At 38.6% G+C, this 13,041-nt stretch overlaps 1 protein-coding gene across 2 annotated transcripts; it reads left to right on the forward strand.

Moving 5' to 3' along the window:
• Window positions 1–911: 911 nt before the first annotated feature.
• LOC139115593 (UDP-glucuronosyltransferase 2A1-like) lies at window positions 912–12,891 on the forward strand. 2 transcript variants are annotated; one of them, XM_070677837.1, is made up of 5 exons: window positions 912–1,294; window positions 1,560–1,909; window positions 3,265–3,490; window positions 11,346–11,565; window positions 12,323–12,891. In XM_070677837.1, the coding sequence occupies exons 2-5, from the start codon at window positions 1,565–1,567 to the stop codon at window positions 12,594–12,596; spliced, it is 1,065 nt and encodes a 354-aa protein (XP_070533938.1). In that variant the 5' UTR covers window positions 912–1,294; window positions 1,560–1,564; the 3' UTR covers window positions 12,597–12,891. The 2 variants fall into 2 exon arrangements, with proteins under 2 accessions (XP_070533938.1, XP_070533936.1); XM_070677835.1 differs by lacking the exon at window positions 912–1,294 and having other exon boundaries at window positions 1,312–1,909.
• Window positions 12,892–13,041: the final 150 nt, after the last annotated feature.

A 13,041-nucleotide genomic window follows, 5' to 3' on the forward strand; every position in this document is an offset into this window, starting at 1 on the left:
AATTTCACTTGAACCTCATAGGCTGCGGACCTTGCGCTTGAATAGGCATCGCATATAACAAAATGCAAACGCCCTGGTCTAAAGGACAGTGTTCTGCTACGATCTCAAGACAATGCGCGAATAAATTTCATGGCAAGATGCTTTTTCAGTTTTCTAGAACTTCACGTGAACATCTCTTAATGAGCTTTTTAAACAACAACAACAATTTCTGCTTTTCTCGTTGTCCTTGGATATGATCTTGAAATACACCCGTCATTGTACAGGATAGGATATGGTTAAGCAATCTCAACACAGAGATTGTAGAGCGGCGTGGATAATTCTAACCTAGCTAGAGAGTCTCCGAGTCGTTGCTGTGTGAATCTTGGTCAGTCTCCCCTGCCGGGTTATAATTTTCCAGGCCTCTCTCTGTGTGAAGATTGATGGCTAAGGTGGAAAAGGTGAATCGTCGGAATTGAAGACGCAAGAACGTACACGTGCTGAGTCTTGTTCACTTGTCGAACAATAAGATAAGAGGGTCAACTAGAAATTTACACAGCTGAATATTTGACAAAAGCTTGCATTTACAAGTCGCCAGACATGACCTTCATAATGCATTTAAACATAGGAAGCAGGGTGATACACATCTTTTTGCAAAAACATGCCATTTGAAAAGATTGGAGGTAGTTCATAAAGTTGAGTTGATTTGTGTTTCATTGGGAACTTTACACATTAAGACAGCTTACCAAGTTAACTTGCCTTTCGAGAAATTTTGTTGAATACATAATAAAATTCATAAAAATACTTTCAGTTGATAAATAAAGCCTTGGTAAGATACAAAATTTCGTTTCAAAATTCACGTTTTGGTGTAGGTCATTGCCAACCTGGGTTGCTACTTGCAGTGACCTTTCAGGCCTGCAGTTGCTGAAGTACGAGTGAGGCCATGAATGTTGATTATAGAACTGGATATGGATAAACACAGATAACACTGAAGGTTAAAATTATCATGATATAGAGTATCAGCGGCTGCCAGCGTTCGAGTTGCTGTAAAACCAACGTTGGAATCTTACCATTTTACCTGCTGAAAATGGCTCTCTGGAAAACAACATTATTGTTCCTACTATTATTTCTATCGAATGTTGAAAAATCGACAGCCAGTAATATTCTTCTGGTGCCGAGTTTAGGTTTTGGTAGTGCGTTCGCTATGATTGCGAAGATGGCGACAGATCTTGCCGATAAGGGACACACTGTAACTCTCTTGGTTTCCAGCCCCTTCTGCCAGCACGCAGTCGACAAAATGGATAATACGACAGTAAAGGTAGAGTGCTTTCTTAGCGTTCTCGACTTCAGCGAATCAAGAAATGGTTCAACAGAGGAGTCCTTAACAAGCATAAGTAATGTGCGGGCGTTCGTAAACGTACACAACATGTTCGCTGAGGTATGCGACGAGCTGTTCAAGGATGATGTGGTCCTACATCGGTTACAGGACAAAAACTTTGATCTGGTTATCGCTTGTGTACTGTCTCCTTGTGGTGCATTACTTGGCCATTACCTTAATCGACCATTTGTTTTGGTGTCAACAGACCGCATGAATCCGGTATGGAATGCTGGTATGTACAACGTTCCAAATAACCCTGCATATATCCCTTGTCTTGGTACAGGCTTGACAGATAAAATGACGTTTTGGGACAGAGTCTACAACACAGCTTTCTTCATCGCCCAATACATAGAGTTCAATATGGCCCTAGTCAAATTCGGAGCTATACAGCAGAAAAATAACATTAGACCCGATTTAGGAATTCGAGATCTTTATGGAGATGCCGAGTTATTTTTATTCAACATTGACTTCACTAGTAGTTCTCCCCGACCCCTGATGCCAAATACGATTTATCTTGGAGGATATTTTACTGAACCTGGAAGACCATTAGATAAGGTAGGTACCTGCACGTGATTTTAAAAAGATGAATGGTACTCATGCACAAACACCTCTGGATGAGGGATGATAAGAGATTCCAAAACAGGTTGTCGGATTTTTTCAAATGCACCCATCAAACTCAAAATGCATTTAAATCTCATTTCTGACATGCCATAATTTTGAAGTCCCCAAAAAGCGGAGCTTCGTCCAAAAATATCAAAAATACATGGGAGTCTATTGGGCAAACTACTAACATTTTTCTAATAAAAATAAGCTGTATCTGTAGATTTACATATGTTTGATAATTCATGTAAATGTACTTTGCTTGAAGTGGTAGGTAAAAGTGTATGTGTGTACAAATTATTTGAATTTTGGATTTCATCGATAACGTTGATTCACTATACATGGTAGTCTATGAGAAAACTATGAACATTTTTTCCTATACAAAACTAGCAATATATGTGCATTAATAGACGTTTGGTAATTGATACACATGTGCTTGAGTAGCATAGGGTGGTTACAAGTAAATATTTGTACAAGAAATTTGATTTTGGAATTTCACCAAAAATGTTCATTCACTATGATGGAACTGTGAATAATTTATTTTAATATTTTTTATATTCATATATATATATGAATAGTTATTTTGGTGTTAAATCCATATTGATTAATTTGTCACTACTTTTCAGTGTTTGTAAAAGTTAAAATTCCATCAGTATCTTTTCAGAACTTTTTTTGTGGTTTCCCTACACTTTCTGGATTGAATCCCCGAACAGTAATTTAATGCAAAGTATTTATCATATCAACACAACCTATATGAATATAATCTACGTTGTTAATGTTGAAAATTTTATTCAAGTCCGGAATAGAATTCATTTGTAAACAATAAACAATGATCACTACACACATACAAGCTGAGTTGACAGAAAAGAATACTCGAAATTTCAGCATGACAAACGGATAACGGTTAGACACGGTAGTTGATATACAGAAGCAGAATACTGAAAAACTTGCCATAAGTTACAGCTTATGTCTCTTTAACTATTTGTTCTGTACCCACAGGAATGTCGATTTGTTCTGTGACCAATTAGTCAATACAATCTGTATATGTATATGTATGGTGTCTGATTTTGTTTTGAAGACCGAATTTCACTCCACCATTGAAATGATTTGTCAACAATAAAAATCAATATCGAATACAGTGCGTTGTGTTGACAAGTTTATATGTTTATATGTTACGTGGAAGGAGCAGGAAACGTCCTCGTGTTACTACACAAAGTCGATTAAAATATTACTTCTCAAAAGTTACGGTAATGTTTCTTTAAAGATAGTGTCTCTGGTCTAATACATCTTTCTTTCTTTGATCTGCGCAGGATTTGGAAGATTTTATCAACTCATCAGGCAAACATGGCGTCGTTATATTTGCCTTAGGCACATATCAAGTACTTACCAACACACAGTTCAAGAGATTTGCTGCGGCCTTGGGAAGGTTGCCACAGAAAGTAATTGCAAAATATGGTGGCGGCGACACTCCGGATTATTTGAAGAACACCACCAAATTCAAACTGTTGAAATGGATACCCCAAAACGATTTATTAGGTAAGAAAACATGCAATCTGAGGATGCTTGAAACCTAAACGCTTTCTTGTGACGATCGATAGTTCGAAGACGTATAAAATTGTCTTCAATGTCTTTTTCATGGTGGCAATAACTGAGACATGTCGTAACCGATCTCATTCAAATTTGGCAGAAAGACACTGCAGTAAATCCTGCTAGGCCATGTAGCGATGTACCGTAACATGAAGTTGTTTCATATGAAACATTGTTTAAATTCACCGTACTAAAATTGACATTTTCGTGGCGATGTAATGATACAGAGTAAGATTTAATGGCGTTGACACAAAATGAATCTATCAAGAACCAACTATACTGATACCTGATACAATATTCTCAGTAAGACAGGTAAGAAGAGTCGCAATAGCCTACAAACGTTAAATAGTAAGTAATATTCAAATGAAGGGACAAAGCAACTTGCTAAGCCATGCAATTAACGGCGATTCAGGAGAAATAACGAACGAATATAAATAATTAAAGGCACGCAGTCGAGAGAGATAATACGAAATATGAAACGTTGTTTTGATGTATGACCGGCTTCAAGGAAGCATCCACCTCTTATAGTCAGGGGGCATGCAAATTTCGGGGTTCATCTCAGATTTAAAAGCTCCTTAGGAAATTTTTTTTCACCCACCTTAGAGGTTCACTTAACTTTCAAAAATATCCACAGACAAGAAGACTTGTTTTAGTGTACAAATATCTTAGCAAGTAGAGTGATTCTCGGAATGTTGCAATTCTATGTAGTCATTTCACTATAGTCTGAATACATGTGTAGTTGGGCTCATTTACACCCATGTTCGGTAAATCTGTAAAGTATGTCTCGTATGCCATAAAACAGAGTGGAAATAACTTGTTTAGTATGTTGTGACGGCAGTCTAAATACTCTGTAAAATATACTTAGAATGAGATAACGATAAAGTACATGTACCTTATTCAATGAAATTGACAACGGCGCAAATTGTTATGTAGGTCATTTCCCCCACACTCATCATGACCTGAGTTCAATTAGTCTAGAACATTCTCAAGGTCACTGCCCTTGATGACCTCACAACCTTGGATTCAATTAGTCATGTTTGGAATGTTCTGGAAAGTTGATTAGTTGTGTAAGGGAGATAATTTTAGAACAGTAATTAGCATGTCAATAAAAGTTCTAGATTGTTCTTATATGCCTTGTATAAAAGGGACGTGCACAGCTTCCAGTCAGACTTTTGGGATCGTGTCTCTTGTGTGTTACTAAACTCCAGCAGTAGTCCTTCTCAAGACTTTTCAAGACCTTCACTGCCAACGCTGGATTTATACTGTGGACTTTGTGCAGCTTCAAGCCTGCAAGCCAAAGGACTGTTCATTCATCCGACTGACTGTTACAACTCTGAGACTGGAGCTTTGCCGTCCCAGCTGAGATAAGTAATCTGTACACTTTTAAAGCTTGTACTCTATCCCTGACTTAGCAATTAGTTTTATTTTGTAATAAATTTTGTTTTAAACGTTAACTGCTGAGTTCACCCTTTTGTTCGTTTTCTCTGCACGTAACAAAATTGGGGGCTCGTCCGGGATACGAATATTTTGAGCCGTTTGACAACATTTTGACAGCCTTTTCAAAACTACTGTATACTGTGAACTCAGCGAAATTTAATCATGGCGGAATTTAAACCAGAGGAAATGGATGACCTTGATCAGGACACATTTGATTCTCTCAGAAAAGACGACCTCATAGCACTGGCAAATTTCCTTAAAGTAGATGTCAAAAGATCTATGCGCAAGCGAGAAATACAGTTCAAGATTGCAAAACACTTAGTTAATTCTGGCCATTTTGAGGAGTCTGCCTTAAAAGATTATGAGCCTGAGTCTTCCTTTGAACTCAGAAAATTAGAGTTAGAAATACAGGCAGATTTGGCACGTGAAAAGTTAGCAATGGAAAAAAGACAGAAAGAAAAAGAATTACAAATGGAAAAAGAGAGACAGGCATTACAAATGGAAAAAGAGAGACAGGCATTAGAAAAGGAAAAAATACAAATGCAGTTAGAAATGGAAGAAAGACAGAAAGAAAAAGAATTGCGATTAGAAGAACAGCGATTGCAGGTAGAAATAAAACGTTTAGAGCTGGACAGTCAGGAAAATTCTCCTTCAGACAAGTTTGACATCACTAAGCATTTCAGGTTAGTTCCCCCTTTCCAAGAAAAGGATGTTGATAAATATTTCCTCCATTTTGAGAAAATTGCTCAGAGCCTGAATTGGCCTAAGGAGTCCTGGTCTATGCTTTTGCAGAGTGCTTTGGTGGGTAAAGCCAGAGAAATTTACATTCAGTTGTCAGTAGAGCAGGCTTCAGATTATGATTCTGTGAAGGAATTAATTCTCAAGGGCTATGAGTTGGTGCCTGAAGCTTACCGTCAGAAATTTAGGGATTGTGAGAAGGTGAAGGATCAAACTTATGTTGAATTTGCTCGAACAAAAGAACAACTGTTTGATCGTTGGTGCTCTTCTGAAAAGGTCAGTCAGAATTATGACAAATTACGACAGCTTGTTTTGATTGAAGAATTTAAGAGGTGCATTCGGAGTGACATCAAGACGTTTATCAATGAACAAAAGGCAGATACATTGGAGGTTGCTGCACGTTTGGCCGATGATTATTCATTGACCCACAAATCTTCATTTCTCAGCAAACCATCCCAGTCCTTTTCATACAGAAACAATGCAGGTAAATTTAACACGTCCTTTTCATCCAAGAATTTTTCAAAGGAGAGTAGGAAATCAAATGACAACAGTTCACAAAATTCAAGTAACACTTCCACATCATCAGATCCCAAGTCTCAATCTCCTTCTGACAAACAGTTCGGTACACTTTCTTGTAATTATTGCAAGAAAGACGGCCATTTAATGTCAGAGTGTTTCAAATTGAAAAGAAAACGTGAAGGTCAAAGTGGTCAAAGTGGATCTAAGCCCACCGGCTTTATTTCTTCATCAACTCAATTAGAGTCTAATAATGTGTGCAACACATTTTCTGAGGTTAAACCCCTCTTATCCCCAATTAATGAGGTCAAGGTCAATTCTTCTCAAGATAGCATTATGGGTATTTTCGAACCATTTATTCATGATGGTTTTATATCACTTTCTAGTGATTTTCTTCTGCTACCCCTGTCAAAATTTTAAGAGATACCGGGGCTTCCCAGTCTCTTTGTTGGCAGATACCCTGCCGTTTCTGAAAAGTCATTTTCAGGTTCTAAAGTTCTTATTAAGGGGGTGGATTGTAATGACTACATTCCTGTTCCTCTCCATAATGTCTATTTGTCTTCGGACTTTGTTTCTGGACCTGTGGCTTTAGGTATTAGGCCTTTTTGCCTTTTGAAGGGATTCACCTTCTTCTTGGAAACGACCTTGCTGGGGACAAGGTCATTACTAATCCACTTGTGACTGATAATCCTACTTTAGATCAGGATCCAGAGCCAATTGAACAAGAGATACCCGATTTATTTCCTTCATGTGCCATTACTCGAGCCATGTCAAAGAAAACTTCCGAGAATCAAAATACTCTCAAAAATAATGTCACAGATGTTGACTTAAATGACACCTTTCTCAGTCAGGTGTTTGACACGGATCATTCCGTTATCCCTCGTGGATTTGAAACTTCCAGTAAAACTTCTGCTGACCAAAGTCAGACATTTTCTAGATCAAATCTCATTGCAGAACAACACAAAGACCCAGATATTTTGTGTTTGTTTGACAGGGCTGATGACGAAGGTAAAACTTCGGATAGTCCTGTTTCCTATTATACAAAATCTGGTATTCTCATGCGTAAATGGAGACCTCCAGATGTCTTGGTTGATGACGATTGGGCTATAAAACATCAAATTGTGGTTCCAAAGCCCTACCATGCTGAAATATTGTGCCTGGCCCATGAAACCCCCTGGGCTGGTCACTTAGGAGTCAGGAAAACTTATCATAAAATTCTCAGTCACTTTTATTGGCCTAATCTCAGGCAGGATGTAGCACATTTCTGTAAAACTTGTCACACATGTCAAATGGTAGGAAAGCCAAATCAGACCATTCCAAAGGCCCCTTTACAGCCAATTCCTGCATTTCAAGAACCATTTAGTAGGATACTAATAGACTGTGTTGGGCCCCTACCAAAAACAAGATCAGGAAATGAGTACATGCTGACAATAATGTGTACATCAACTCGGTTCCCAGAAGCCATACCACTGAGAAATATAAAGACAAAGACTATAGTGAAAGCTTTAGTCAAATTTTTCACTTTATTTGGCCTCCCTAAATGTGTCCAGTCCGATCAAGGCTCCAACTTTATGTCTGGAATTTTTCAACAAGTAATGGATCAGCTAGGCATTAAACAGTATACGTCATCGGCCTATCATCCAGAAAGTCAGGGTGCTCTTGAGCGATTTCATCAAACTTTGAAAACCATGATTAGGACCTACTGTTTTGACACAGAGAAGCAGTGGGATGAAGGAATTCATTTTCTGCTCTTGGCTGTTAGAGAGTCAATTCAAGAGTCTCTTGGTTTTAGCCCATTTGAGCTTGTATTTGGACATACAGTCCGTGGCCCACTCAAGCTCGTTAAAGAGAAATTCCTATCAGACGATGATGATTGTCTGAATATTTTGCAATATGTGTCAGATTTTCGTACAAAACTCTCTAAAGCATGTGAATTAGCCAGAGAAAATCTTGAGTCATCTCAGCAGTCAATGAAAACCAAATATGATAAAAACACCTCAAAACGGAAGTTTGAACCAGGTCAAAAGGTTCTTGTTCTACTTCCAATTCCTGGAAAACCATTCCATGCTCGTTACTTTGGGCCATATCTAATTGATAAGAAATTGAGTGATTTAAATTACATCATAATAACACCTGACAGGCGAAAACAAAAACAGCTATGTCACATAAATATGCTTAAGCCATATTTGGATAGGGATAATCCTACTATAACTCAGCCTGTCAGTGCAGTCAGTTCAAACCATTATGAAGATAGTGATACTGAAACTGACTTGAGTGAAAATACTCTAAACTCAAAGCTGGGCTCGGTCAAGCTTCAGAACTCAGAAATCCTGGAGAAGCTGGAGTCTACAAAGTTGGCACACCTCCAGCCAGAACAACAACAACAGGTGAAAGAACTGCTCCACGAATATAAACACCTTTTAAGATGTTCCAACGAGGACAAACGTCATCTATCACGACGTTGATGTTGGGGACAGTAAGCCTGTAAAACAACATCCATACAGACTGAATCCAACAAAAGCAAAATATCTCCAGGAAGAAGTCAAATACCTGCTGGACAATGACTTTATTGAACCCAGTAAAAGTAACTGGAGTTCGCCGTGCATACTTGTTCCCAAATCAGACCACAGTTATCGTATGTGCACGGACTTTAGGAAGGTCAACACTTTAACAAAGACAGACACTTTCCCAATCCCGAGGATTGATGACTGCATCGACCGAGTGGGAAAAAGCCAAGTATGTGACAAAATTTGACCTACTGAAGGGATTTTGGCAAGTCCCTCTGACGGATCGTGCTCGTGAAATATCCGCCTTTGTTACACCAGACGGATTGTTTCAGTACAAGGTGATGCCATTCGGAATGAAGAACTCTCCGGCAACGTTCCAACGGATGATCAACGACGTCATATCCGGGCTAGACGGGTGTGCAGCTTACGTTGACGACGTCGTTCTGTATAGTGACACCTGGGAGGAAACACATCAAGCTCATGCGGAAGTTCTTGAGAGACTGAGCAAAGCAATGTTGACTGTCAACCTTGCCAAATCTGAGTTTGGTTGGGCTAGGGTAACTTACCTCGGACATACTGTAGGACAGGGTGAGGTAAAACCTGTTGATGCCAAAATCAGTGCCATTTCAAGTTTTCCCATACCAAACTGCAAACGACAACTGATGCGCTTTCTCGGTATGGCTGGTTACTACAGAAAATTCTGTCCAAATTTCTCCACAATTACTGAGCCTTTGACTAACTTATTTAAAAAGAAAGTAAAGTTTGTTTGGTCAGAGCAATGCCAACAGGCATTTGATACACTTAAAGCCATACTGCAAAGTGCTCCAGTGTTGTCTGCACCAGATTTCAGTTTGCCATTCAAATTAGCTGTAGATGCTAGTGATACGGCTGCTGGTGCTGTTTTATTGCAAGAGGATAGTCATGGGATAGATCATCCTGTTTGCTATTTTTCACGCAAATTTAACAAATCCCAGAGAAACTACTCTACAATTGAAAAAGAGTGTTTATCTTTGATATTAGCTTTACAGCATTTTGAAGTTTATGTTACTTCTTCAAATCAGCCAATAGTGGTTTATATGATCACAACCCTCTTGTTTTTCTGCAGAAATTTAAAGGCAAAAATCAGAGATTGCTAAGATGGAGTTTAATGTTACAGGAGTTTAATCTTGATATTAGACATATCAAAGGCAGAGACAATTTAATTGCAGACTGTCTCTCTCGTATTTAGAGTTTATTGTTGTTCACTTTCAAGAAATTTTACTTTAGAGTAAAACAAAATTGAGTACTTAAATCCTTTTCAAGATTACATTTGTAAAAGAAAGATTTTTCTTTGAAAAATTTTCTTTTTTTGAAGAGGGGTGTGTTATGTAGGTCATTTCCCCCACACTCATCATGACCTGAGTTCAATTAGTCTAGAACATTCTCAAGGTCACTGCCCTTGATGACCTAACAACCTTGGATTCAATTAGTCATGTTTGGAATGTTCTGGAAAAATGATTAGTTGTGTAAGGGAGATAATTTTAGAACAGTAATTAGCATGTCAATAAAAGTTCTAGATTGTTCTTATATGCCTTTATAAAAGGGACGTGCACAGCTTCCAGTCAGACTTTTGGGATCGTGTCTCTTGTGTGTTACTAAACTCCAGCAGTAGTCCTTCTCAAGACTTTTCAAGACCTTCACTGCCAACGCTGGATTTATACTGTGGACTTTGTGCAGCTTCAAGCCTGCAAGCCAAAGGACTGTTCATTCATCCGACTGACTGTTACAACTCTGAGACTGGAGCTTTGCCGTCCCAGCTGAGATAAGTAATCTGTACACTTTTAAAGCTTGTACTCTATCCCTGACTTAGCAATTAGTTTTATTTTTATAATAAATTTTGTTTAAACGTTAACTGCTGAGTTCACCCTTTTGTTCGTTTTCTCTGCACGTAACAACGGCACAAATGATAAAGAACTTTTTGAACCATGGTACTTTGTAAAGTACAACTCGTGGCAAAAACCTCTTTGCAGCTCTGTTGTATGAACACAATGTTATTTTTGAGCAGTCTCGGCCGAAGGCTCTTTGCCATGACAATATTTTTAACAAGAGGTGTACATATGAACTTAGAAGTGGCCCTCGCAGAAAACTGATTTGATTTCTATTCTGAGACAGTCATGCTGAGCCGAATAATGCGCATTTCGGCATATCTTTAAACAACACAAAGAACATTGAAACTAAAATAGCAACAAGTCGTCAAAATTTACTTTAGAAAAACGGTGCATGCGAAGTAGGATTGACATCTTGTGTCAACATCTGAAGCGGCTCGTGATTATTTTTCACTGGGGAGTTCAGAAGCATATCACCACATCACTCACACCGCTGCCGAGGCAATTCCTCTTAGTACATACATATTCATTAAGATGTCTTATCGAGATAGCATAGACAAAGATGATTACTTGTGTTCTCGGCACCTATACCAACAAGTCTTTTTTTCCCTTCGTTAAAGCACACGACCAGAAATATAATTTCGAAGTACGGACAGATTTTCTGTGTACAGACTAAAAAGTACGAGTCAGCACTGTGTAAGTGAAATCCTTATTTTCGTAAAATTCCTTTATAATCCTAAGGACACCCAAAGACCAAAGCCCTCGTCTACCATGGCGGTGTGAACGGCATTCAGGAAGCTATCTACCACGCCATACCGGTCGTCGGAATGCCGATATTTTGGGACCAATATGATAATGTTCAACTGTTGGTTGAAAGAGGAATGGCTGTTGCCTTAGATGTAAACACTATGACGTCAGAAGATTTGTACCAGGCCACAACAAAAGTAATTGAAGACCCAAAGTAAGTGAGCAAAAATTATATTAAGCTAGCGGAAATGTTCTGTCTCCAAGCTTGTGAGATACATAAATAGGACTTGTGATTCATGTGAGGGTTTTAGAGTAAGACTAACTGGATTAGCATCTAAACTAGTAAGTCGGGTATATTCGGAAAGTAGACTTATAAGATATATCAAAACGTTCTATGGCAGATTCAAATATCATTTGGGTGACACCATATCTGAAACCGCGCCACTAACAAATTTGTTAAATTTGGATCAATCGTAACGCATGTAGCGTGCTAGTAGGGTAATCTTACCCACTTCGGGTACCTGAAACCACCTCTTAATTTTATAGGATGGTCCATGCCTCACGGATTTGGTATTGTCCTACCTTAAATAGATATGATTATTTGACCAGTTTTGTGCCATATTACATCATCAATTGAATATATTTCACCAAATGTCGAGCCAGGAGCAAGGGCTGAAGGCATCCTTTCAGCATGGGGCTGAGATGCACGTTTGCATTGCAGGAGAAAGTGAATATCAACGTTTTACTCCAGCTCCATGTTCAATCTTCCAGTGGCCTTCACAGTCGGTGGCATACTTCGCGTTTTGTTCTCCAACTCAACAAGTGCGCCTTCTTCTGTTATGCAAATAGTCCATTTATCAGAATTAACTTGTACAACCTTTGCCAGTTCTCAGATGACGGAATCTTCCTATACGCATGGGCAGCTAACTATGTCGATCGAGAGGCACTAACTTTTAGCATTTTTCTTTCAGGTACAAGGAGAACGCCTTACGTCTTTCTAGAATCAACAGGGACAGACCGATGCAACCTAAAGAATTATTCATCTTCTGGATCGAGTACATCATTCGACATGGCGGGACACATCTCAGGTCCCAAGCTGCTAATCTGAATGCTTTTCAGTATTATTTGATCGATGTTATCGCGTTTCTTGCCATTATTTCAGTGATCGCTGGATTAGCAATTTTGAAGACGTGCCGTTTCTTCCGACGTGCCTTCCACGCGAAGAAAAAGGAAAAGAAGCATTAGTCGGAGGACATTACTTGGAACCTGGTACGAACGAAATTTTTAGAACGACTTTATATCAATGTTACACTTTGATTTTCCATGTGTAAGTAGATTAAAACTTAAACTAAAGTTGAACAGTCATGTAAAAAATGCCCTCGTTTCTTAGAGACAATGTGCCCATGCAGTTTGACAGTAGAAGTATGTATATGCATCCAATGGTAATGTATTTTATGATTATTTCTGTTGGTATATACGTATTGTCAAATTTCAGTCTCTATTCAATCCACGTGGAGAATAGAATGTGCCTTGGGACAGATATTCGGACTCTCAAACGTTTATTTTTTGGTCTACCACTCATGAAGTATCGAAAATGTTATTTTTCCCCATAGAGATAACATATAGGGATGACGGTTACTTTGAATTACGAATATCGTTAAGTTTAAGATATTGGAGGGTCATATGAATA

The sequence above is a fragment of the Ptychodera flava genome, chromosome 17 (genome assembly GCF_041260155.1).
Source record: "Ptychodera flava strain L36383 chromosome 17, AS_Pfla_20210202, whole genome shotgun sequence".
NCBI classification, from domain to species: domain Eukaryota; kingdom Metazoa; phylum Hemichordata; class Enteropneusta; family Ptychoderidae; genus Ptychodera; species Ptychodera flava.